Here is a 23,790-nt window from a genome sequence, read left to right as displayed (position 1 = left end):
GAGATACTATCCACTCAGAAATTTATTTAAAAATAAAGGTTCTGCGTATCTCCTAAGTGATCTCTGATCATGGATCTTTTTCCAACCACGTTTTTTTTTCCCCCACGAAGTTGATGGCTCATCACTATCCTTCCAGGTTTTAACAACGTGTTGGATAGTTCTTCACCCAATTCCAGTCATTTCAGCAATCTCCTTAGTTGTTTGCTTGATGCAGACCAATAATTTGACCCTTCTGAAACACTAACATCTTCCGACATGTTTAAGAAATGAATCTACTCACTGCGTATCAGTTAGGGTTAAAAGAATTGTTGCCAGTTGAAACACATTAATCACTGCAGTAATTATCCCATCAAAGGCTCTTATTTATTTGCCTATTTAAATCCAAATGACAACTTTTTCTTTGTCCGGGCAGTGCGTGGACAGTGTGTGAGGAGTCTCCAAAGGGAAAGTATTGCTTCAGTGAACAGCTAACAATAGCTGGCTTAGTTTGTTATTTATGACTAAAGAAAATCTTTGCAAGACTGCTAAAAGTCAGTAGAATGTTAAATAGTATATTCACATATTTTGTTAGCTAATTAATAATATTGCACACTTCCTGCCTGTATTGGCTGTAGTCATATTTCATGGTAAGAAAAACAAAAAATAGAACACAGCATGAACTGTTAAGGAGCGGCAGTTTTATTCCAGCTGCAAACAAATATAGTCGACTCCTTGGATTTTCAATTTTCATGGCCGGAATTTTAAAGTGCAGAATATATATTTTTTTTATTTTTCACAGCTTGTGTATGACTTAAATTAAAAGAAAAACAGTCATAAAAGTAAATACCGGACTAGACAATGAATACAGTATATGGAGAATACAGCATAAATATAGAAAGCAACGAGAAGTCTCCTCTCAACAGATCAGCAATGACAGAAAAACAAATTAAATTACTTTACCAAAAAAAAAAATTCAAAGTTTTCTACAATTCGTTGGCAAGGCTAGCTTAAAACAAAGGCACAGCAATATTCAGAGGTAAAATGATCCTTTGCAAAGAAGGACTGCTGCAGCATTCGCACATAAAAGCTCACAGTCATCATGCTTGACATAAAGGTGGAAACACATCCAGGGTTACATGCCCATACACTTTTCACATGGATCAAAATGTACACTTTGCTGGATATACTGTGTATTGTTGAAGAGCCAAGCGTGCACGTTGGGATTTTCACTGTACTTGAAATGGAATACTCATATCAGCAATAGCTTTTTTCCCCCCTCCTCAGTAATGATGCCCTGAGCTAGACTATCAAGATTCAATACTAGACTAGAACATTAAGTGCTTTCAATGGTGGTGAAGCAGCATTCAGTGAAAATGACATTGCATGATTAAGCAGTCGTTACAAAACATCTTTCACAAAGGATCTTTCTTTAGGCAGCAGAGAGCCCATTGGCTCCAAACCCCTGTGTATCAAACTTGGAAGAAACACTTAAATTCTAAGTACTGAAATACCATCGAGATGTATTAAAACAGCCATAGAATTTACCCAGAAATGTATGTTATGATTATTTCTTTTTTTTTCCTCTTGTACTATTGCATATCCTACAATATTTTACATGTAGTGTGAGTATTTTGACACACTCCGACTTATTACAATGCGATGCCAAGTCCCATCTAGGGAAAATATGGCTTTCATAGGTTTCAGCAAAAATAAGTATATAGAATATAATCAATTAACTGAAAAATATAGCTGGCCTACAATCTCCCTTCACGTGACAATGTACAGTAACACATCAAGGAGAATGACAAAGTGTAAAAGAGATTTCTCGCTGTCTTACACACGAGTGTAATGAGTTATGTACAGTAGATGCCTCACATATGGACAATACAGTATATATATACACACACACACACCTCTACAAGTTCTCTCACACTTATTTACTACTGAATATAAGTGTTTCCCAGTACTGCCATTTTTACAAAAAGACCATCAGTGTCTTGCATTCATGTAAGAATCAGAACATGATTCATTTGTAACCGTTAGGAAAGAAAAAAAAAGCGCTCACTTTCTTTTGATCGTCATTTCCATATTTAGTGCAAATTAAAATCAGTGGAAAATCTATACAAAGTTTTTCAGTGGTTCTGTACATAAAAGATTTCTTTTTTCATCTCTTGGCCTTTGACTGCCGTCTGTACTCTGTACACAGTCCTCCGCTGTGTTTGTTTCCACACCAAAAACAAACCCCAAAAAAAAAGCATTTGCTGTGTTAGAAGAATAGCCAAATTTGTGGAGGAACCCTCATGCAGCCAAGGCACCATGCAGCTGATCCCCAACAGGCTGGGGTGGGGGAGAGAAACAAGGAAAATAGCAGGGTCTGACCACATAAACAGACATATTTACAGGCAGCAACTTCGTGTAAACAGGATGTCTCCCATAGGGAGTTTCACGCACAAGTGAGACACAGGCAAACATCACTGAGGCAGCAGCGGACTAAAACCACAAGAGTGGTGCAGGAACAGATTTCCTTCCTTTTCATCCTTTTTATGCCAACCTCATTCTTACACTAGTGTTTACATGGAACAAGATGATAGTGAACCTGCTGTTTTCCAAACCGAACACTGTTCCTGCACCTGATTGTAAGAGACCAAATGTTACAGTGTGTAATACTACTTCACTACCTAAATAAAGTGTGAGCAAATAAAACTCACGACAGCCAGACAGTAAAAGAAAAAAAGAGAAAAAAGCCCTGAACACTTCTAGAAAGACCTATAGGATACACATGCCCTGTTCTGCATTGAAAGAAAGTCTCGGTCTTTCATTTCAACCCACAGCCCAATAAAAATATGGCAATGTCATAACTGTATACAAAATAATGTCTGTACAATATCCAGAACATGTACAATATGTAATCTAATTACGTATATACAGCATGTCTTGGGCTTAGGTAGATTTTAAGAGTCTCACCTTAAGGGTGCAGAAGGTTTAAATGTACCAAGAGAAGCGTGTACCTTGTTTTATATCAGGGGTGTCAAACGTTTGGCCGAGTTCGACAACTAATGTGGCCCAATTAATTTAGAATCCGTGTTTTAAATCTTGGGGACCATAGTTACATTTGTGGGGGGTGGGGGAGGTGTTATTTCATTAAGGGGCAAAATACTGCAATAGGCTCAGGGCCATCACCTTAGCTAGTGTCAAATTGTGCTAACGTAATTCTTCATTAGCAAGCTATACGTTTGACACTGTAACCAAGACTCTTTCCAAATATAGCTACTGTCTTTAGGGGTTTCACAGCAAATCAGGATAAATACTGAAATCACATTTTTATTTGTATTTAAACTCCCCCCCCCCCCCCCCCCCCAAAAAAAAGGGAAAAAAAAACAAAACCTATACCGATCCCCGTAATCCCCCAAATTCAATATGATTGGGTTTGTAAGACCCTTAAAAAACCAAACAAACAAAAAACCTACACGGGTCCCTGTCATCCCCCAAATTAAGTATTATTGGATTGTGACCAAAAAAAAACCCCACACACAAACCACCCCGTACGAATCCCAGTCATCCCCCAAATTCAATATTATTGGATTGTGAGACCTTCCAAAAAATAAAAACCGTACACACAAACCTATACTGATCCCCATCATCCCCCAAATTAAGTATTATTGGGTTGTGAGACCTTACCAAAAAATAAAACACCCACATACAAACAACCCTGCACGGATCCCAGTCATCCCCCAAATTCAATATTATTGGGTTGCGAGACCTTACAAAAAAAAAAAAAAACACCCAAAAAACCCCACACACAAATGACCCTATTTGGATCCCCGTCATCCCCTAAATTCAATATTATTGGGTTGTTGGACCTATTTAAAAAAAACAAAACAAAAAACCCCAAACCACATTAAGGGAATAAATACTTATGCAGGGCACAGTATGGTAAAACCATCAACTTTTTTTTTTTTAATGACTTGCCAATTCTATCTATTTTGTATGCGAATTGTTTAATCCTTTTTGTGCATTCAGAACGAATCATTCAGTGAAACGCTGATAAACGAACACATTTAGGAGGAGATGTTCATGTGTTATTGGCCCACTTGACTTTGGACTAAACAGTGTGGGCTGTTACCTAAAACAGGTTTGACACCACTGCTGTAGACAAAACATTGTCAAAGCTACATGGATTGAAAGACAAAACTAAAGGAAGCGTTTTGTACACACATCTAAAAGGAGTCCATTTTGTCTTGTATTCACTGCCGGACAACAAGCAGGGCAGAAGAACAGACTATTTACAAACATGCACTACCCTTATTTTTTGACTTGCAGAACATGGAGCCCCTTGAAAATGAGTCCTTTTTACAGAGTCTGAATGAAAACAGATGGATATACCATTTCAAAACTAGCCACGCCATCAATAATTCAGTTAACACGTGTATACTGGATGTCAATAACTCAGACACTGGAGAAGCTAAAGTGACAGGAGAGGGATGATGCCTGGCATTTCAGGAGGAAGGAAAATTAATTCTTCAAAACCCACTGAATCCGCCATCGACTGTGCTCTCCAAATCCTACTGTGGACCTCCAGTTATAGACAGAACTTCACTGAATGCCAGTCCAATAAGCAGGCGATTCCCAAGCCCAAGCACTCCTTATCCAGCAGGTTTTTTGCAACGGATTTCGGAATGAACACCATGAGATCAGATCCTAATTGGCTATTCGGGCTGCTCTGGATGAGTGGACAGCTTGTTCTCATCAGGCGGATGCTTCTGCCAGAAGTCTAGATGGACCTGCTCCAGCTCTGACACCAGTGGGAAGCGCATGTCCAAGTGCATCTTTAGCTTCTCAAGCCATTCTTCCAGCTTTGCAAATGAAGGCCTATGAAAGACGGAGAAAAAACAAAACAAAAAACACATTCATTCAACTCATTAGCAGAGATAATAAGGATCAGACCATGCAAAAGAAAAAATAAAATACAAACAGAAGTACGTGGTTCTTCTCCATTCCTATTTTTTTTTTTTTGCTAATTTAGGAAGGTCATGAACTGTATTATATGATGACAATGTGAAATGCTTTAGGAAAACTGCCACTGCCAAGAATAATGGAATCTCAAGAGTTTCCTCAAGTCTATAGTACTTTGACAACTTAATATCTACAGAATTTACGCCAAAATGTTGAATTCTCAATTCTGATTGGCCAAAAGGCATTGATTAGCTGATAAAAATAGCAGCTCTGACAATAGTTTCAGCTACAACGCAAATCACAGGTTTATAACAATGCGTGTTCTAATACGTTACTGTTTTTTATAGGAAGAGCGAATTCATAGTGACTTATACGGTGGACATTCCACATAATTAAGGTTATGTTCACATTACAAGCCTCATTGTTCAATTCTAATTTTTTTTATTTTGCTCAAATCAGATTGGCCCATCTTAATGGTTCACGTTCATACAAGTGACTTGTATCTATTTAACGTCTTCTGAAACAAGTCACCAACTGGATGCACTAGTAGCAATGCATGCATGGCATTTTGCTCTGGAAAACGACAAGCGGTTCATCAGGTTGGTGTGGGTGTCTAAATAAATAAATAAATAAATAAATAAATAAAGCCAGACTGCTTGCGTTTACTCTTTTCGCAGCTATCATAGCACTCCTCCATTGCGATTTTGCTGCGCAGCTGGTAGCACTCAGCGCATACATGGGCAAAAAACCCCACACGAATTTCAACCTCAGCATTCTCATTTACATTGCAAGGCCACAAATCGAATACATAAAAAATACATACGTAAGTGACTTAAATCCGATTTGAAAAGCTAGGATGTGTGTCAACGAAAGAAAGAATAAATAAATCACATCTGCATCACATTAAAGAAAAAAAAACACACGGATGTATGCGTCACTTCAGCCTGGTAATGGGAATGTAGTCTAAGACTACTACTTATAATGAAAGCTTTTTTTTTAAATGAGACATTTAACATTTTTTTTGAAGGTGTTTCTACCGTCAGCGCTTTACATTTACAAAAGATTTCTTTTTTCATCTCTTGGCCTGTGACTGACATGAATGAGATGAGATTTTTTGGGTTTTTTTTTTTCACCTTTATTGACCTTTTTTCACTTCTATCTATCCTATCCAATGAAGGGGAAAAAGCCCCCCAAAAATATATCTTTAAAAATAACAGTCCTCCGCTGTGTTTATTTCCACACCAAAAAAAAAACCCAACAAAGTTTTGCGCTATCTCCAGGACAGAAGACTTTCTTGGTTCCTGTTCCCTTTTTTGATTTCTCAGCAACATGACAATCTGCATTCTGTCAGGTTGGTAAGTTTACTGGTGTTATAACTTAGTCACAACGTATTTCATAGATGTTCCACATCATTAAAAGCAACTATAAACTAAAAGCATATGATGTTTCCTTCTTTACTTAAATAAAAATGTAATTGCTGGCAAATTAGTTTGGTATTAAAACAAATAAAACAATAAGGTACGCTATTATGGGAAAATAATAAATTCAGGGTGGCATGAATAGAACCAAAGCGTCACACCAACCCATCGTTGAGTATTTTCCTGTAATGGCATGCACCATCATGGTTTATTCTTTACTTTATATGTTTACTTTTAAATTGCATACCTTTCCAACTTTCTAAACCAGTGATTCTCAAACTGTGGTACGCGTACCACTAGTGGTACGCCAAAGAATCAATTAAATATAAATAAAATTTAAAAAATAAAATAAAACGTGAAATACTATCCATAATATCCGAATGGATGAAAATATCTTATCAACCGATGACAAGAAAATGAAAGGAGATACAAATCAAGTTAATAATTTTAAAAAGTTTGCAAGTGCTTCTGGGTAGCCATACGTAGCGTACGTATGCATTCCCGCCCGTTCCGCTGACAGACGGTTATCCGCCATTGGTAGACTAGGCTGTGATGGGAAAAGGTGGAGGTGGCTTTGCTAATTATGACGAGTACGACAAAATTACTGTCGTGGCTTAAATCCGCGAATGGGAGCGTGGATCAGGAGAGAGGGAGAACTGAAGAGAACGTGTGTGAGCTGAGCGCAGATGCTAACGACAGTGGCAAAACCAGCCCCAGAACTGCTAGCAAATGGCAGAAACCAGTGAGGAGGAAGTATGACGAAAAATACATAAAACTGGGATTCATTTGGAGCGGGACAGAGGAGCTGCCCAGGCCGCAGTGTGTTGTATGCGGCGACGTTCTGAGCAATGAGTCCATGAAACCGTCGCATCTCAAACGGCATCTTACAACCAAACACACAGCACTAAAGGACAAACTAATGGATTTTTTTTTTTTACGAAAACGTGATGAACTGAAGCAGTCCAAATCCACCATTCTGTCCTATGGTACACCCGTAGCCAAAGCACAGGAAGCTTCATATCGTGCCAGCCTCCTGATCGCCAGAGCCGGTAAGCCGCACACAATCGGGGAACTGCTGTGTTTACCATTAGCCAAAGAGATGACACGTATCATGTGTGGAGAGAAAGCTGCCAGAGAGTTAAACTTGGTGACGCTTTCAAATGACACCGTGTCAAGGAGAATAAACGACATGGCTGACGATGTTAAAAAGACACTGATTGAGCGCATTAAGAACAGTAGATATTTTACCATACAGCTTGATGAGACTACAGATGTTGCAGATTTGGCCAATTTATTTGATTCATTATTTAAGTACAGTGTTTTATTTTCCTATATTTAAACACAGTGTTACTGTTCAAAGTACTGTGTGTAATGTTACAGTGGCCAACAATATTAAATATACTTGTTAAATAAAACCTCCGCCTTGTTTTTAATGAATACTTAGGCCTACTACGCTACTGTATTTTAATGTTGGTCATTATGGTGGTACTTGGAGAGCCAAGTATTTTCTGAGGTGGTACTTGGTGAAAAAAGTTTGAGAACCACTGTTCTAAATGATGCAAGAAAGGTGATATCTCGATCGCATATATTCATTTTGTTCAGTTCTAATTACCAGTACTTGTATATTAAAGCAAAAAGAATTGTGAACAAGTGCTACCTGTAGTATGCATGTCTTTAGATAACTTGCCTTATTACTGCTCAGCTTGGGCAACAGTAACCTTGGGGAAACCACTAAACTGGTTTTAAATTAAAAAAAAAAGAAAAAAGTGAGGTTGAATGTTAGCAGACCCGCACCGTTTCTCAGGATCCAGGTCACAGCATAAGACAGCCAGAGGGAAGAAAGTGCGGGGGCAATCTGGAGGGTAATAATGCTCCAGAAAACCGTTCACGTTGAGGCCAAAGTCTGTGGCTCGGGGCAAGTAGTCTGGATCTGCATTGACCCGCCCGATAATCTGTGAAAGAATTAGAAGTTCATTTAGGAAGTTTACTCAAATCTTAAGGTTTTGTTGAGGATATTTCCCCCCCCCCCTTAAGTTTTAAAAACTTGACCAAAACCAGGAAACTTAATTTTATAAATGAGATGGCCAATGGGACATGCACTGCTAATTAGTCAACAGATCAGGCTTGTAGTACTTGAGTCCGACTCTTGCCCTAATTTTAAGGACTCGTGACTTGACTTGGACTTGAGCACTGATGACTCGGATTTGGACTCGTGCATTAACTGCATTCGGACTCGTAAATTGGAGACGAGGACTCTGATTTTTTCTTTATTTTTTGTAACATGCCACAATTTGGCATAAGATATTTATATCTACATAAATTTTTATACTAATTTCATGCAAGAGAACGCACATTCACCTGTTCATACATCATGTTCAGGAACAAACTAACGTTAATGGCGCTAAAATGCCTGGAGAGAACGCTCCTAGGATTGTCCGCTTTGCTTATACAGACTTCTCGTGCAGTGGGAAAAATGCACTGCTATGTGTTCCATATGTAGAAGAACTATCGAGGAGACGACGGGGACAACCTTGAACTTCAATCGTCATTTGGCAAGACTCCACCCAGAGAAGGAAGTGACGCGCTATGTTCATTGCTCTGTTGATAGCAGGGTTTGCTTGCTGAGTGATGAACTAGCTAGTGTTAACCCTCTCTCATGTTATCTACCCTGTTGATAGTGGACGGGGCTTGCTGAGCGATGAACAAGTGTTTTATCTGTAGCTTATTAACTAAAATGGGGCAGTCAAGCAGTAACGGCCACCGTCAAACTGTGTGGATGGAGTCTTGTTCTCGGACTTGACTCGAAATTTTCTTCAGTGACTTGGACTTGAACACTGGGGACTTGAGGTTTAGTGACTCGACTACAACACTTGAACAGAACATAAGGCATAAACCACACTAGACTGTAAACACTGCCTTCATTTGTAACGGCATCCAGTCCAATAATGGCAACAGGGCTGTTAAGATGCTTTTTAAAGTGAAGCTGAAGAAGGCGGTAATGGTTACCATACTGCTAAAAACAGCTGCCTGAGATCCCGTGCAGAGAAAAGGGGCCATTTCAAATGTTTAACGGCAAGCCGAGCCAACAATTATTCCCCCAGATCACTCACCTCGCACAGCATGATGCCGAAGGAAAAGATGTCCACTTTCTCGTCGTAGCTCTTTCCTGCAGGCAAGAACAGCCATAATGAACACCAAGGCATTAGACAAGAAGTTAAAACCAGATATAATACATACGATTCACCATTTCTTTGTTTATTTTGTACAAGATAAAACTAGAACTTTAAGATATGAGATGAAAGGATTTTGAAACCCGATAAAAACATATGCAGCTCAGCAAATAACTAACTATGTTAAGATGAACTATTTAAAAAAAAAAAAAAAAAAAAAAAAAAAAAGTACTGTACTTCCGTGCCATTTCATAAAAATAAATCCAAAAAAATAAGCAAGACAAAAAGACAGCAAGACTGACCATGAATCATTTCTGGAGCCATCCAGTAGGGGTTGCCCACAACCGTGTATCTCTTCCTCCTGTCTGGTTTCTTCACACCCTGGATCTTTCCCAGTTTGTCCTGGTTCTTGTCTTCTACCATTAAGCGAGCGAGCCCAAAGTCCGCCACCACGACACTGTTGTTCTGAGAAAGGAACGATACTTTAATACGAAAATTGAGATATTTGCAAAAGAGGAATGTAATTTGCAGACATTCATATGGAATAATATGCCAAAACTCTATATTGTATATTTGTACATGTATATTTGATGGCAAAATTCCAAATCAAGATGGCGAGAGAAATATGTTTGGTAAAATCTTTGCCCAAACCAGTCTTGGGCTGCGTTCTAATAGTCTGTCCTAGGTCCTTTCCTAAACACTTGACCTCAATGGAAAACGTGATTCATGAAGTCAAGGAAAGATGTGAAGGGGAATTCATAAGGGGTTAGGAAAAGACAACTGCGGTGCGAAGACAATCCGGCTGCACTCACACTAGGCGATGCAATTATGCGATGGCGCATGTTATTGACGTGGCCGTGTGAAACTACAATGTTCCAAAGACGGACTACAAAAAGCACATCTTCGCCCCATGCATTCTTACCGTATTGTCTCATGAAGGCTATATAACCATGGACAACACAGAGAAAAATATTACACATTACATCCTTACCAAGGCTGGAATTGAAATAGAGGATGTTCCCAAAATATTGGGAAATGTCTCTTAGATCCATGATGCATTTCGGATGGAAAATGCAACCTTTTCGACACGAGAAGCTAAACTTCATATCTTCAAGACAACGGGCGATTTTCTTTTTATTATATAGAAAGAGTCACACACAAAAAAGTACCCAAATTTATCAAAAACAATTCATTGATTTCCTCACGAGTGAAGATCTCGGAAATTATTCTATCCACATTCACTGGATATGAGCAATCACGCGCTCTGATTGGCTACTCTACTACTAGGATATCAGCTCATATACCGTGACAGGGGCTTCAAAGTTTGGGAGAATAGCAGGGTACAAATAATTTACAGCAGGGTGCAAAATGGTAAAATGTCTGCCAGCGGCAGACATAATGCACGCAAAGCGCGCAGGGAGATAGATAGATAGATAGATAGATAGATAGATAGATAGATAGATAGATAGATAGATAGATAGATAGATAGATAGATAGATAGATAGATATGCATGCAAGTACAAATTTTTCATGGGGCGGGATGCTTTGGAACAGGCCATCTAAAATTGGGATAACATTTATTTGAGGCGGGTCGTCTAGCTTAAGCTTGATTAGCGTTGTTACGCACGCCAGTGTTTCCCACAGAAATTTTGGAGACTATGGGAGAGGCGTGGGTGTTGTTTAAAATTGAGTGATATGTTAAATATTAAGTTCTCATCTCATTATCTCAAGCCGCTTTATCCTTCTACAGGGTCGCAGGCAAGCTGGAGCCTATCCCAGCTGACTACGGGCGAAAGGCGGGGTACACCCTGGACAAGTCGCCAGGTCATCACAGGGCTGACACAGACAACCATTCACACTCACATTCACACCTACGGTCAATTTAGAGTCACCAGTTAACCTAACCTGCATGTCTTTGGACTGTGGGGGAAACCGGAGCACCCGGAGGAAACCCACGCGGACACGGGGAGAACATGCAAACTCCGCACAGAAAGGCCCTCGCCGGCCCCGGGGCTCGAACCCAGGACCTTCTTGCTGTGAGGCGACAGCGCTAACCACTACACCACCGTGCCGCCCTAAATATTAAGTTATTACTGAAAAACTATTGATTAAAAAAACAGACACTGAGAAATGATCCTATAAACAACTTTACCAATATAAAAGATTACCAGGATTACAAAAATGCAGAAAAATAGGCTTTACTTGTCCAAATGCTCCTGTTGGTTCAAAAGTTAAAGTGCAGAGAACCTCACAGCACAACATGAAGTTACCTTAAAATATAATATAAATGCCTCAGCTTTCATGTAAGAAAAAAAAAAATTAATACTAGTACTGTGTGCAGGCAGTCTCTCCTGAAGACTAAATTAAACAATAATTATAAACTAATAAAATAAATGGCTCAGGCTTCATAGAAGAAAAAAAACAATTTGAACAGAATCTCACAGTATGATGCTGAAGCTGCCTAAACAATGGAAAATAAAATACCATTTTGGCAAAAACGTTGGCATCCATTAATTTCTTGTATTAAGTAAAAAAATATGTTGCCAGATACTGCTGACGTGTTACAGCCCAAAATATGTTCAAAACCCGCCAAAATGCACTTAAAACTGCCCAAATTGGGCGGGAAAACGCGCAATCTGGCAACACAGGTGGCAGTAATGGCTGCACTCGTGTCGAGGATGTAAACACAGTTGATGCGGCAACGGACATACATGACATAGTGGATGTAATTTACGTTCACAACTTTTTTTGCTGTCAGAAATATTTAATATTAAATTTTGTGACTCGACTGACAATAGCCGGCGGCATAACAAGGCATAGCCGGCAATTTGCCGCAGGTGACCGGCTACTTTTGAGACCGCTGCCGTGAGTAGAGAAAAACAAAATGGCAGACCGTGTTGCTGAACTAACCGAGGACGAAATAAAAACTCTACTCGAAAACAAAACCCCAAAAATAGAAAAAGCAACAAAATATGGAATGAAAGTATCTATTTTTCAATAAATTATTACTACTACAGCATTTTTCACAAATTGTTACTGTCATTTCACCAGTTTGTTTACATTCTTCATCTTTAAGCATTTAAAAAAAAAAAAAAAAAAAAAGATTGGTTCAAAAGCTCAAAGAAGTTTGAAAATTACATAACTCAGATGTCCAAGGAAGAATTAAATAAATGTCTAAAGCTATTCTACACCTCGACACGACAGCAAGACGGCACTTTCTACAAAAAACAAAAAACCCCACAACAACTCTCAAGTCAATTCGTGCAGCCGCTGACAGGTTTTGAAGAAGTCCGCCTAAGCGGAAATTATTTTGTTGGACGTCCTATATAAAGTTTTTATTTATCGAATTTGCAAAAATTAAGAATAAAAATGCTCCATTTCTCAAAATCCAGTGAATGTGGATAGAAAAAACAGTTATTCCACTCAATCTCATCATACAGCCAACTCGGTGCTACGTGCCTCGTCAGCTATCAGCTCATGTACGACTATTTCGTGGAATAATTGTTAAATATATATATATGTGTTACTCAATGTCCCATATATAGTTTGCAGGAAATATACAAGTGGCATATTTCCCAGTAAAACGTGTGCGTGTGTGTCAATTGTACCAAGAATGCAAACATGCTTTGTATGCTCACCTCTCTAACCAAGCAATTGTGAGAGTTGAGATCACGGTGGATGATGTTCATGGAATGTAGGTAGGCCTGGGAAATAGTAAGTGGGAAAAACAGTCAAGGATTGTGCGATAAACAAGCACCAACTTCTGATGGTGTTCAGCTCCCAGTAGTTATAAATGCTTTTGTGATCCAGGAATCTATAAGTCATATCATAGGTTTTACAAATAACAGAAACTTTAATTAAAATCATCAGATTGAAGCAAGGCCTGGATTTAAAATCCCTTGAAATCTGCTTTTGTGTGCCAGATGAATAAACTGAAAAGGTGACTTCTATCTGACGGCCAGAAGATGGCAGTGTGGGCATAAATACAGGCACAGCATTCATTCATATCCGTTACCTTGAGTACTGCGGATAATGGAATAGCACAATGCGTAATTTTTTTGATAGATTATAAAATTGTACATTGTGTTAAAATAACATATTACGGTCATGTGACCTCACACTTACCATTCCAGATGCAATATCCTTGGCAAAACTCACTCTCTGGTTCCAGGGATAATTACTGTCCTGTACATGTGAGAGACACCGATGAGGCTGATTAATAATTAAACAAATAAATAAATAAAATCTTGCTGGAATCTGGTTGAGACAAAGTGTGCATCAGGACTGGAATCTTGCAGGATACAACATATGTAATGCAAGTAGGAGGTTTGTTTTAGTATGAACATGAGTGAGCAGTCAGACATGAAGCTTGTGGGACAAATACATCAATCATTAACGTAAATGTTTTCATTCATCCTTAGTTTCTGCCTGGTCAGGGTCCCAGTGGTTTAAAAAGGGCTACTGGATTGTTTTTTTTTTTTTTTTGAAACAACTAAATTTATTGGAAACTAGAAAAGCACTCGGAGAGCACAGACCTCCACCAAGAATCCTTTAAAAAATTCCGGGATCCAGAAGGTGATCCGGATCACCACCAAAATTTAATGGATTGCTACTTGTGCCCAGTCATATCTCTGGAAAAAATTTCAGAGCAACCCGTTCATTACTTTTTCCGTAATGTTGCTAACAGACAAACCAACGCTACCGAAAACATAACCTCCTTGGCGGAGGTAATTATTGGGGACAAGAACAATAATAACTGCACAAGCAGTACTGAGAAAAAGAAAAAAAAAAAAAAGCCCAGTCCCATGCACATCTCCATTTGAGATCAATTATGAACTCTAGTAAATGTAGCTGAGGTTGAGAAACTGTCAGAAAAGAGGAAAAAACAAAAAAACCTAAAACCCCTGCAGTTTAGGCCACGCCCACTTCAGGTTTAAATCCCAATACTACTATTTGGAAAATTAAACAGACCCTGATGGCACAGTGTTATACTCCTATAAGTCAGATCTCTCATATTTCAACTCTATACACAGATCTATTAAAATAATTTGTCAAATTATTTCGTCAATTATAAATTAATAAATGATTAAATAAAACCAGTTCCTAGAAGTGAACATTTGGACTGTACTGTATAGCATGCAAACATTGATACATAATATATTTAAAAGCGACGCAGTGGACGAAATAAACCACACAGCAACTTCCACACAAGATATAAAACAAAATCACCCGCCCAGCGACCCCACCCCACCCTTACACGCACCATTTTCTTAATGATGTCCCTCAGGGTGCCTCCTTTGATGTACTCGGCGATGAAGTTCAGCCGCTTGTCTTTGTACAGGACCCCGATGAACTTGAGGACGTTGGGGTGGTCCAGGCATCTCATTACTTTTACCTAAAACCAAATTAATCTCGGTTTATCTGGGACATCGAAATTAGCATCTTTAAAGAGCTTATCAAAAGTGGAAAAAAAAAATGGACTGAATACTAAAACAGTTTGAAACATTCATGTTGCTGTGCATGCTCGATAAGACCTCATGCACAGTAAGAGCCACCCAAGAATAAAACATGTTTTGAGTTTGTAATATTTGAAGATTATTGTACCACACAAATTATTTTTCATAGAATTGCATATTCAAGAATTGCTCTAAATTTATAATCGAACCGAATACTGAAGTACTGAACACTGAAATCATTATTAAAATCATTAATTTCTTGCAAATTAGAACAAGGGGGAAAAAAAAAAAACCACCACTTACAAAATGTGGGAAACTTTGCATCACTAAAATATAAATACCTACATTTGAATTAGTACATCATTCAATAAATTAATACATTTATTAAAAAATATTTTCAAATAATTTATCAATAAATTTAAGGAATAAATATAAAATAATTAATTGAACAATTTATAATTAATACATTGAATTATTAAACCATTTACTAAATCAATAATTAAATTGGTTATTGTTACATTAAATTAATAAATTGTTAAATTAATAATTTAATTTATAAAATAAATATTTTAAATACATTTATTAAAAAAAATCAATACATTTAATTTATTCCCCTTTAACAAGTCCTCCTGATGTCGGAAGAAATGAGCATTTTCCTCCAAATGAACGGTCTTCAGTAAGTCTGGAGTCTTTTCCGATCCGTAGCAATAAGTGTAAGCTACTTGAGACTTCACATTTTTACTGATTTTGTTTCTAGAACTGTCATATTAACCCAGCTTAAAAATTGTATAATACTGCAGAAATGAAATCTAATTTAACGCAATGGTCAAGGTCAATGGTAGGTTTAAAAAAAAAAAAAAACAAAACAAATAAAAATATTAAAATTGCCTAATGCATCCGTTCTCATCTTTCACTATGGATTTGAACGACGGTGGCGTATATATGACTTACCTCCTTAAGGAAGGTCCACTGAGTCTCATCATCAAAGCGAATGAGCTCCTTCATGACCATCACCTCCCCCGTTTCCCTGTGGGTCACCTGATCTCACACACACACACACACACACACACACACACACACACACACACACACACACACACACACACACACACACGCGCAGTGAGATCTTCAGGAAAATTGAAAATATGATCTATAAAGCTGGGAGTTTACATTCTAGCTAATTAATTTGTGTGGGTCTGCGAATGAGTGGGTTTGTGAAATAATGTACTGATTTCTAAAGACTGAGCAAATTGAATCATTGACCGTCTCCAGTAGCTATAGTCAAGTGAATATCCTGAAGCGATGAGGTCATCAAAACTCCCCAGCAAAACACACAGTCAGTAATTCAGAACCTGGAGCGCGACCTGGCTGTATCAGGGCTCGAAATTCATATATTTCTTCACCAGCCAGCTGGACTAGTTACCTTCCAAAGTAACTCGCCAAACAGAAAATCAACTCGCCAAAATTTGTTCATGTATGAATTTTACTTCTGTCAAAAATAACACAAAAGAGTCTTTACCATTGTTCATGACTAACGTGCATTTATTTCAAGACCCGAGTATTTTGATACTGTTTTTTTTTCTGCACACTTTACAAATTGGCATTTGCTGTTCCACGTCCTCCTCGCGATATCCAAAAAAATGCCAGATGACTGACCCCTTACTAGTTCTTTTAGGAACCAATTCGTCCGCTTCCATTTTTAATTTGTCGCTGAAATTGACAGATCTTACACGGTAGCCTATGCAACACCAGCAATTGCACGAACTGAGTCAGCGCTGTAAACCGAAACTAGAAAATCTTCCCGCAAGTTCCTTTCAGCACCGAGATGTCGCCTGGGATTGGTTGGCGAGTGTGTGACATTGTTTTTTTTACCCTTAGGCAGCCTCTCACATTACTGCCTGAGGGACAGGGAGAAAACCACCGGAAAAGGTTTTAAACAAACACGAAACAAACGCAAGTCGGCAGATGACCATAAAATACTCGATAGTTACGATATAATAATTTTATGTATCTCACACAGAATTTTCGGAGATATATCGAGTATATAGAGCCCTAGTCTGAATCTTCGCTTCATATATATTTTTTTATTTTCAACTAGCCAGCTGGGCTGCCTAGTGACAGGAATTACCCGCCAAATGACAAATTAAGTCGCCTCGGGTGACCGGACCACCGCGAATTTCGAGCCCTGCTGTATCATAATTTATTTTAAAGAAACTTAACGTGCTAACGTTCCTATCGCAATCCCATTCAATCATATTTTTGTATAGTGAATAAATCACACGGCATTATGCGAAAGCAGCTTTATAGATATCCGGATTAGGTTTTAAATCTGGAGACAACAGTGGCGAGGGAAAACTGAAACAGAATGCGAAAGAAAGCTTGAGGAACTCATCCTCTTCTGAGGGATTATAAAATCATTACAGTAAACATACAGGATACATTTAAAAAAAAAAACTATGCTGAAAATATCTAGAATTAGGGCCTGACCAATATTATTTGTATAACGGCAAGTGGATAGAGACTCAGCCATGTGCCTTTCCATTTCTGTCTCGCTCCTGCCACCTCCTGGCAAAGTTCAGAGGCAGTCAGCCTTTCTTTCTTTTATTTGCATTACATTTTCATTCTTGGGAAATGAACAGGATCGTGTTTCAGATCAGGCATACCTCTGTTCATCTGATTACCAGGAAACCGTGGCTCTCGCTTCTGTTAGATACAGCAAGCCCTGTGCTGTTATGCAAAGTGTGTGTGTGCCTACCTTAATAGCCTGACCGTAGCAGCCCTTTCCTAGCACTTCTCCGTGGATTAGATCAGACGGCCGGAAGATTCTGTGCGTGCGGTTTGTCACGACACGGAGAGACTCGGATCGTCCGATATCCTTCCTCAGAGACATTGGGGACGCAGCATTACTGGAACACGGTGACTTATCAATACTGTAGCTACGCCTGGACAAATGAGGAAATTCATCATATTCAGATTCGCATTTCAGCTCAAAGGAATCAAAATTAGGATCAATCCTAATGCAAGTGAAGTAAGAGTCGAGAGAGCTGGACTGACGTGATCACGCGGGAGCGCAGGTTGTTGAGGTCGTGATTTGGTGGCTGTGTGATCGGTGGAACCGGGCTTTGCCTCTCAGGCAGTGGGCTCGGTCCGTCCACTTGATCCCCAAACGAGCTGCTGGGGTTGTCGGGGTCAAGGGGGTCATGCTCGATAGTGAGCTGCAGGAGTCGACTGGTCTCTTGGATGAGCAAATCGATCTAAAGTGCAGGCCACAAGGGGGAGACAGATGCTCAAGATTAGATATCTCACAATGTACTCTTGTTGACACACACACACACACACACCTCTATCAAGAGGATAGATGACGTGTTTTTCCATACGTTTGTTTTTCAATACCTCATCGACTGGAACATTCCGGATGGGGGTGCCGTTGATCTCCAGGACGCGGTCGCCAACATGTATGGAGTTCTTCACATCTGGACTGATGCACTCTGAATCCACCCTTATCACATAGTAACATACACAAGTGTCACTAAGGACCTTTCACTGACTTAATTATTAATGCAGCTAATTAACACTATGCCTACACTTAACGCTAATCCTAACCTCGGTAACAAAAAGTAACTTTTCTTTTCAGTAGTAAACCAGCTACAATACTTATCACAATATTCTAATTCTGCATTATCAAATTACAGAAACCGACTGAAAGATCAAGTTTTATTTATAGAGACAAAGGGTCCTTATTCGAAGACATGGATTTCATGTCAAGTAAATTATACACTACCGTTCAAAAGTTTGGGGTCACCCAGACAATTTTGTGTTTTCCATGAAAAGTCACACTTTTATTTACCACCATAAGTTGTAAAATGAATAGAAAATATAGTCAAGACATTTTTCTGGCCATTTTGAGCATTTAATCGACCCCACAAATGTGATGCTCCAGAAACTCAATCTGCTCAAAGGAAGGTCAGTTTTATAGCTTCTCTAAAGAGCTAAACTGTTTTCAGCTGTGCTAACATGATTGTACAAGGGTTTTCTAATCATCCATTAGCCTTCTGAGGCAATGAGCAAACACATTGTACCATTAGAACACTGGAGTGAGAGTTGCTGGAAATGGGCCTCTATACACCTATGGAGATATTGCACCAAAAACCAGACATTTGCAGCTAGAATAGTCATTTAGCACATTAGCAATGTATAGAGTGGATTTCTGATTAGTTTAACATGATCTTCATTGAAAAGAACAGTGCTTTTCTTTCAAAAATAAGGAACTTTCAAAGTGACCCCAAACTTTTGAACGGTAGTGTAGTTCCCCGAGTAGTACTCCATACTTTTATAACGACAACCATTTCAGATTTTTATTACTCTAAAGCAACCTTGATATGTCAGAAAGGAACTATAGGACTGATAGCTGACTAGCCTGATGTACTAACATACAGTACAACACTTTTTTTTTTTGCTGCTTTTTGAAGCCCTTAAGCGTGCGCACACTTACTGGGACACGCGGACCGTGTGGTTGTAGTCAGTACCGTAGCCGTTTGGGCTGCCTCCCTGATCGATGGAGAGAGAGAAGCCACGCTTTCCATCTGTGGAAGCTGGAATAGACACCAGTGTGACTGTGTGAGGGATTCGTGAGCATGGAGAGTCAGGCAACGTCGCCGGGGTCACGATGGTCTCATAATAGCAATGTCCGCTATAAGAAGACGGGGGGAATCTGATCAGTGACATGAATGAGTACAGTACTGTGCGAAAGTATACACCCTTTTTTTTTTAAAATACAAATTGTTAGGATGATGATACATGGGGCAGCTTTATGGGCTATGCTGCCAGGAAACTGTGCTTCAATACTTTCCCATCGAGACTGGGCAACAATTTCTATCGAAATGATTTTGATCGTTCTGGGCAACTTTTTAAGATCATCCAACCAGAGTGCTAACGGCGAATCACATGACCACCTGAGAGCTTCTGAAATTCATTTCAACAAAGATGGCAGCGTTTCTGGCAGTGGAGCAAAGAAAAAGAGAGACAACTTGGACCTTTTTATGCCGGTAAGTTGCCATGTGGAAACCCAAAGTGGTGAATTTACCTCAGCAAATGCTTCGAAAACCAACAGACATCTATTTTTATGTGCTCAGGTTGTAATTAAGACATTGATTTCTTTCAGCTAAGTGTAAACTGTCGTTAGCCAACCATCGCTCCGTAGAGACTGAATAGGATTTAGCTAACTAGCTGTGATTTTTGCTAACATAGCTAGCTGAAGGTTATTGCTAGCTACGTAGGGATAACGTTAGCGCTCTTGCATCAAGTTAAGTGATAAGCAGCTCATGATTTTTTTTTTGGCGAGTTGTAATAGGGATTGTCGAACTTATCATCTGATCTAATTCACATACAGAACACGACTACTTGTGGAACCTGAGGGCGAAACAGTGCAAACTTCGGGAGGTAAAAAAGAAATCCTTTCGGGAGCTCCGTCACACCCCTTTTCCTCCTCAGCAGCCGTCTCCTGGTCCATGTCCTTTTTTTCTTTTTCTTTCTGAGATGAGAATTAAATGATTATGTTCTGGTGCTGTATGTGTCAATTAGTTATAGCATATGTGATTGAGGCTAGTAGCATTTTAGAGAGATTTATATTTTAAAAAAAAGTGTTCATTATTAACAGAATGTCGTTATTTTGACTTATAAATGTTAAAATAATGGTAAATTATCTTTTGACCAAAGTATCTCTTCAGTTTTGTTCCAGAAGTGATAGAGTGAAATAAATGCTGAAGCCAAGACAAAAGTGACCGCTACAAATGTTTGTGTCCATTTTTGCGGTGTCTATCTCCCTGGCAACAGATTTGGTCTCATCTGATTGGTCGTTGCCCTAATTAGTTGCCCGCTGCCGGCAACATTGCCCAAAAAGTTGCCCTGTGTATCATCACCTTTAGAGGACTAAAATATTTTCATGACTAAAGATAAAATTGTATGATGAATCAGTACAAAAACATTTTATACATTTCTAAATATAACTTTTCATATCATCTCTAGCCGCTTTATCCTGTTCTACAGGGTCGCAGGCAAGCTGGAGCCTATCCCAGCTGACTACGGGCGAAAGGCGGGGTACACCCTGGACAAGTCGCCAGGTCATCACAGGGCTGACACATAGGCTACGTTTACACTAGACCGTATCTGTCTCGTTTTCTTCGCGGATGCACTGTCCGTTTACATTAACCCCCCTGAAAAAGCGGGGAAACGGGAATCCGCCAGCGTCCACGTATTCAATCTAGATCGTATCAGCTCCGGTGCTGTGTAAACATTGAGAATACGCGAATACGCTGTGCTGAGCTCTAGCTGGCGTCTCATTGGACAACGTCACTGTGACATCCACCTTCCTGATTCGCTGGCGTTGGTCATGTGACGCGACTGCTGAAAAACGGCGCAGACTTCCGCCTTGTATCACCCTTCATTAAAGAGTATAAAAGTATGAAAATACTGCAAATACTGATGCAAATACTGCCCATTGTGTAGTTATGATTGTCTTTAGGCTTGCCATCCTTCCACTTGCAAGTAATAAGTGATATGCGCTGGGATCTCACACACAGCGGCTCAGTCCCGAATCGTGGCTTGTTCACTTCACTCGCGCGCTCTGTGAGCTGCGCAGGGCCGGAGTGCGCACCCTCCAGAGGGCACTCGCTGTTCAGGGCGGAGTGATTTGGAGCGCAGGATGCCTGCGGAGCCGAGCGTATCCGCGTATTGGTGTTGCTGTGTGCACGGCTAACGGTTTTAGTGTAAACGCGAATCGTTTTAAGAACGTTAATCTGATGATCCGCTGATTCGACGTAATGTAAACGTAGCCATAGACACAGACAACCATTCACACTCACATTCACACCTACGGTCAATTTAGAGTCACCAGTTAACCTAACCTGCATGTCTTTGGACTGTGGGGGAACCTGCATCACCACATGCTGTATAGTTCATTTCCCTTCACTGCACTTTTATAGCATTTGGCGTGTCTTTGCAGGCGCCTATGACCTTTTGCACGGCCCTGTATTTATGATGGAATCAAAACTCTTGAAGTCTGAAACCAACAAAAGTAAAACCTAAAATCACTTTAACAAACTTTAATCTAACAAGCTTTTTAACCTAATATTTAACAAGACACATTTTTCTGACCAGGTTCCTGCTTCCCCCCCGCCCATTTTACTGCTTTCTCTGCTCTAACACACCTAATTCCGACTGAGTAAGCAATCCAAACAAACCCGCTCCTCTACTACAATGCAGACATTCATTTCTGAAAGAACACACCACCATGTAATGCTGCCAAGTCACAAAACTAAGGGCCCGTCCACACGAGTACGCGGCCTCCCCCAATACGCTGTCTCATCTCATCTCATCATCTCTAGCCGCTTTATCCTGTTCTACAGGGTCGCAGGCAAGCTGGAGCCTATCCCAGCTGACTACGGGCGAAAGGTAGGGTACACCTTGGACAAGTCGCCAGGTCATCACAGGGCTGACACATAGACACAGACAACCATTCACACTCACATTTACACCTACGGTCAATTTAGAGTCACCAGTTAACCTAACCTGCATGTCTTTGGACTGTGGGGGAAACCGGAGCACCCAGAGGAAACCCACGCGGACACGGGGAGAACATGCAAACTCCACACAGAAAGGCCCTCGCCGGCCACGGGGCTCGAACCCGGACCTTCTTGCTGTGAGGCGACAGCGTTAACCACTACACCACCGTGCCGCCCAATACGCTGTCGTTTTGAAAAAAATCTCCGTAAACACGGCATCGTTTCCAGAAATATCTGCGTCCACATGGATTCACTGGAAACGACCCAAAACGCTGTAGTACATATGCCAGGCCTGTATGTGGCGCTGTGACGCCGCCACACCAATACACTAAAACCGGAAGAGAAGCCATGGAGCATGCGTATAAAAGGTCAGGCGCCGTTTACAAGCAAGCTCATAACACGAGAAGAGGACGATCATGGCCAGCGCAACTGAGAGGAAGAGTCTTTTGTGTGGACCAACAATGAAGTGGAACTTCTACTTCGTGTCACACTGGACGTTTCTGCAGTATGAGCACAAGCCTGTAGTCCGCCATTGTTGTTGTTGTTATGACGCATCTAGCGGCGGCAGCTGAGGTTAAAGTTTAGAGAGGCAGGGCTTATACGTCATCGTTTCTGAAAAAAATCCGCATTCGCCGTCCAGACGACTCCGGGCTATCCGGCGTTTTAGGATTTTCCCACTCTGGGACCCGTTTTCAAAAAATACCGGTTTCACACTTCGAAAAAGCCAGATCCGTCTGGACACGAGGCCGAAATGGTAAAGTATTTATGCGGCTTCGACAAAAATGTACTTGTGTGGACAGGCCTTAAATCTCTTATCACACACACACTTCCTCTACTTGTCGAAACAAGTCAGGTGACTCCACTTGCTGCATTCCAAATTACAAGTAACTTTAAATTACCCTGAAATAATCCTTTACCTGAAATGCAGTGAAGGTTGAGATTTCAAATTCAGATAACAGGTTGACGGTTTCAGTATGACTCACCAGTACAGCTTGGACCTCTCCACCAGAGCGTAGTTGTCTCCATCGCCGATGAAGGTGCGACAATTCAGGCAGGTGAAACACTCGGGGTGATACTTCTGCTCGCCTGCGACCTGAAAAACAATTAAGAGTTCATGAAGATATTAGCGTTATTGAAGTGAAGATTCAAAGCAATGGAGTATGTCGTTATAAGAAAATCATCAATCAATGATTATTAATTTGTGCTAGCAGCGCTGGTCCAAATTGTTACCCTCATTCAGGATCTTTCTACTTTA

At 40.0% G+C, this 23,790-nt stretch overlaps 1 protein-coding gene across 4 annotated transcripts in view; it reads right to left on the bottom strand.

The window, feature by feature from the left end:
* Positions 1 to 3,325: 3,325 nt before the first annotated feature.
* limk1a (LIM domain kinase 1a) overlaps positions 3,326 to 23,790 on the bottom strand; it is a 144,779-nt gene continuing 124,314 nt past the window's right edge. For all 4 annotated transcript variants that reach the window (XM_060905776.1, XM_060905778.1, XM_060905777.1 and 1 more), the window contains 13 exons: positions 23,519 to 23,628; positions 19,469 to 19,666; positions 18,370 to 18,475; positions 18,031 to 18,230; positions 17,732 to 17,918; positions 15,928 to 16,014; positions 14,784 to 14,915; positions 13,646 to 13,705; positions 13,159 to 13,224; positions 9,823 to 9,985; positions 9,461 to 9,516; positions 8,145 to 8,302; positions 3,326 to 4,848 (listed from right to left, as the gene is read on the bottom strand). In XM_060905776.1, coding sequence (XP_060761759.1) covers positions 4,686 to 4,848; positions 8,145 to 8,302; positions 9,461 to 9,516; positions 9,823 to 9,985; positions 13,159 to 13,224; positions 13,646 to 13,705; positions 14,784 to 14,915; positions 15,928 to 16,014; positions 17,732 to 17,918; positions 18,031 to 18,230; positions 18,370 to 18,475; positions 19,469 to 19,666; positions 23,519 to 23,628 — 1,686 coding nt within the window. In that variant the 3' untranslated portion in view covers positions 3,326 to 4,685. The remainder of the gene's footprint in view (positions 4,849 to 8,144; positions 8,303 to 9,460; positions 9,517 to 9,822; positions 9,986 to 13,158; positions 13,225 to 13,645; positions 13,706 to 14,783; positions 14,916 to 15,927; positions 16,015 to 17,731; positions 17,919 to 18,030; positions 18,231 to 18,369; positions 18,476 to 19,468; positions 19,667 to 23,518; positions 23,629 to 23,790) is intronic.

Source organism: Neoarius graeffei, chromosome 23, assembly GCF_027579695.1.
Source record: "Neoarius graeffei isolate fNeoGra1 chromosome 23, fNeoGra1.pri, whole genome shotgun sequence".
NCBI lineage: Eukaryota > Metazoa > Chordata > Actinopteri > Siluriformes > Ariidae > Neoarius > Neoarius graeffei.
The sequence above is the reverse complement of the archived record's forward strand: the minus strand, read 5'-3'. Positions and strand labels throughout refer to the sequence as shown.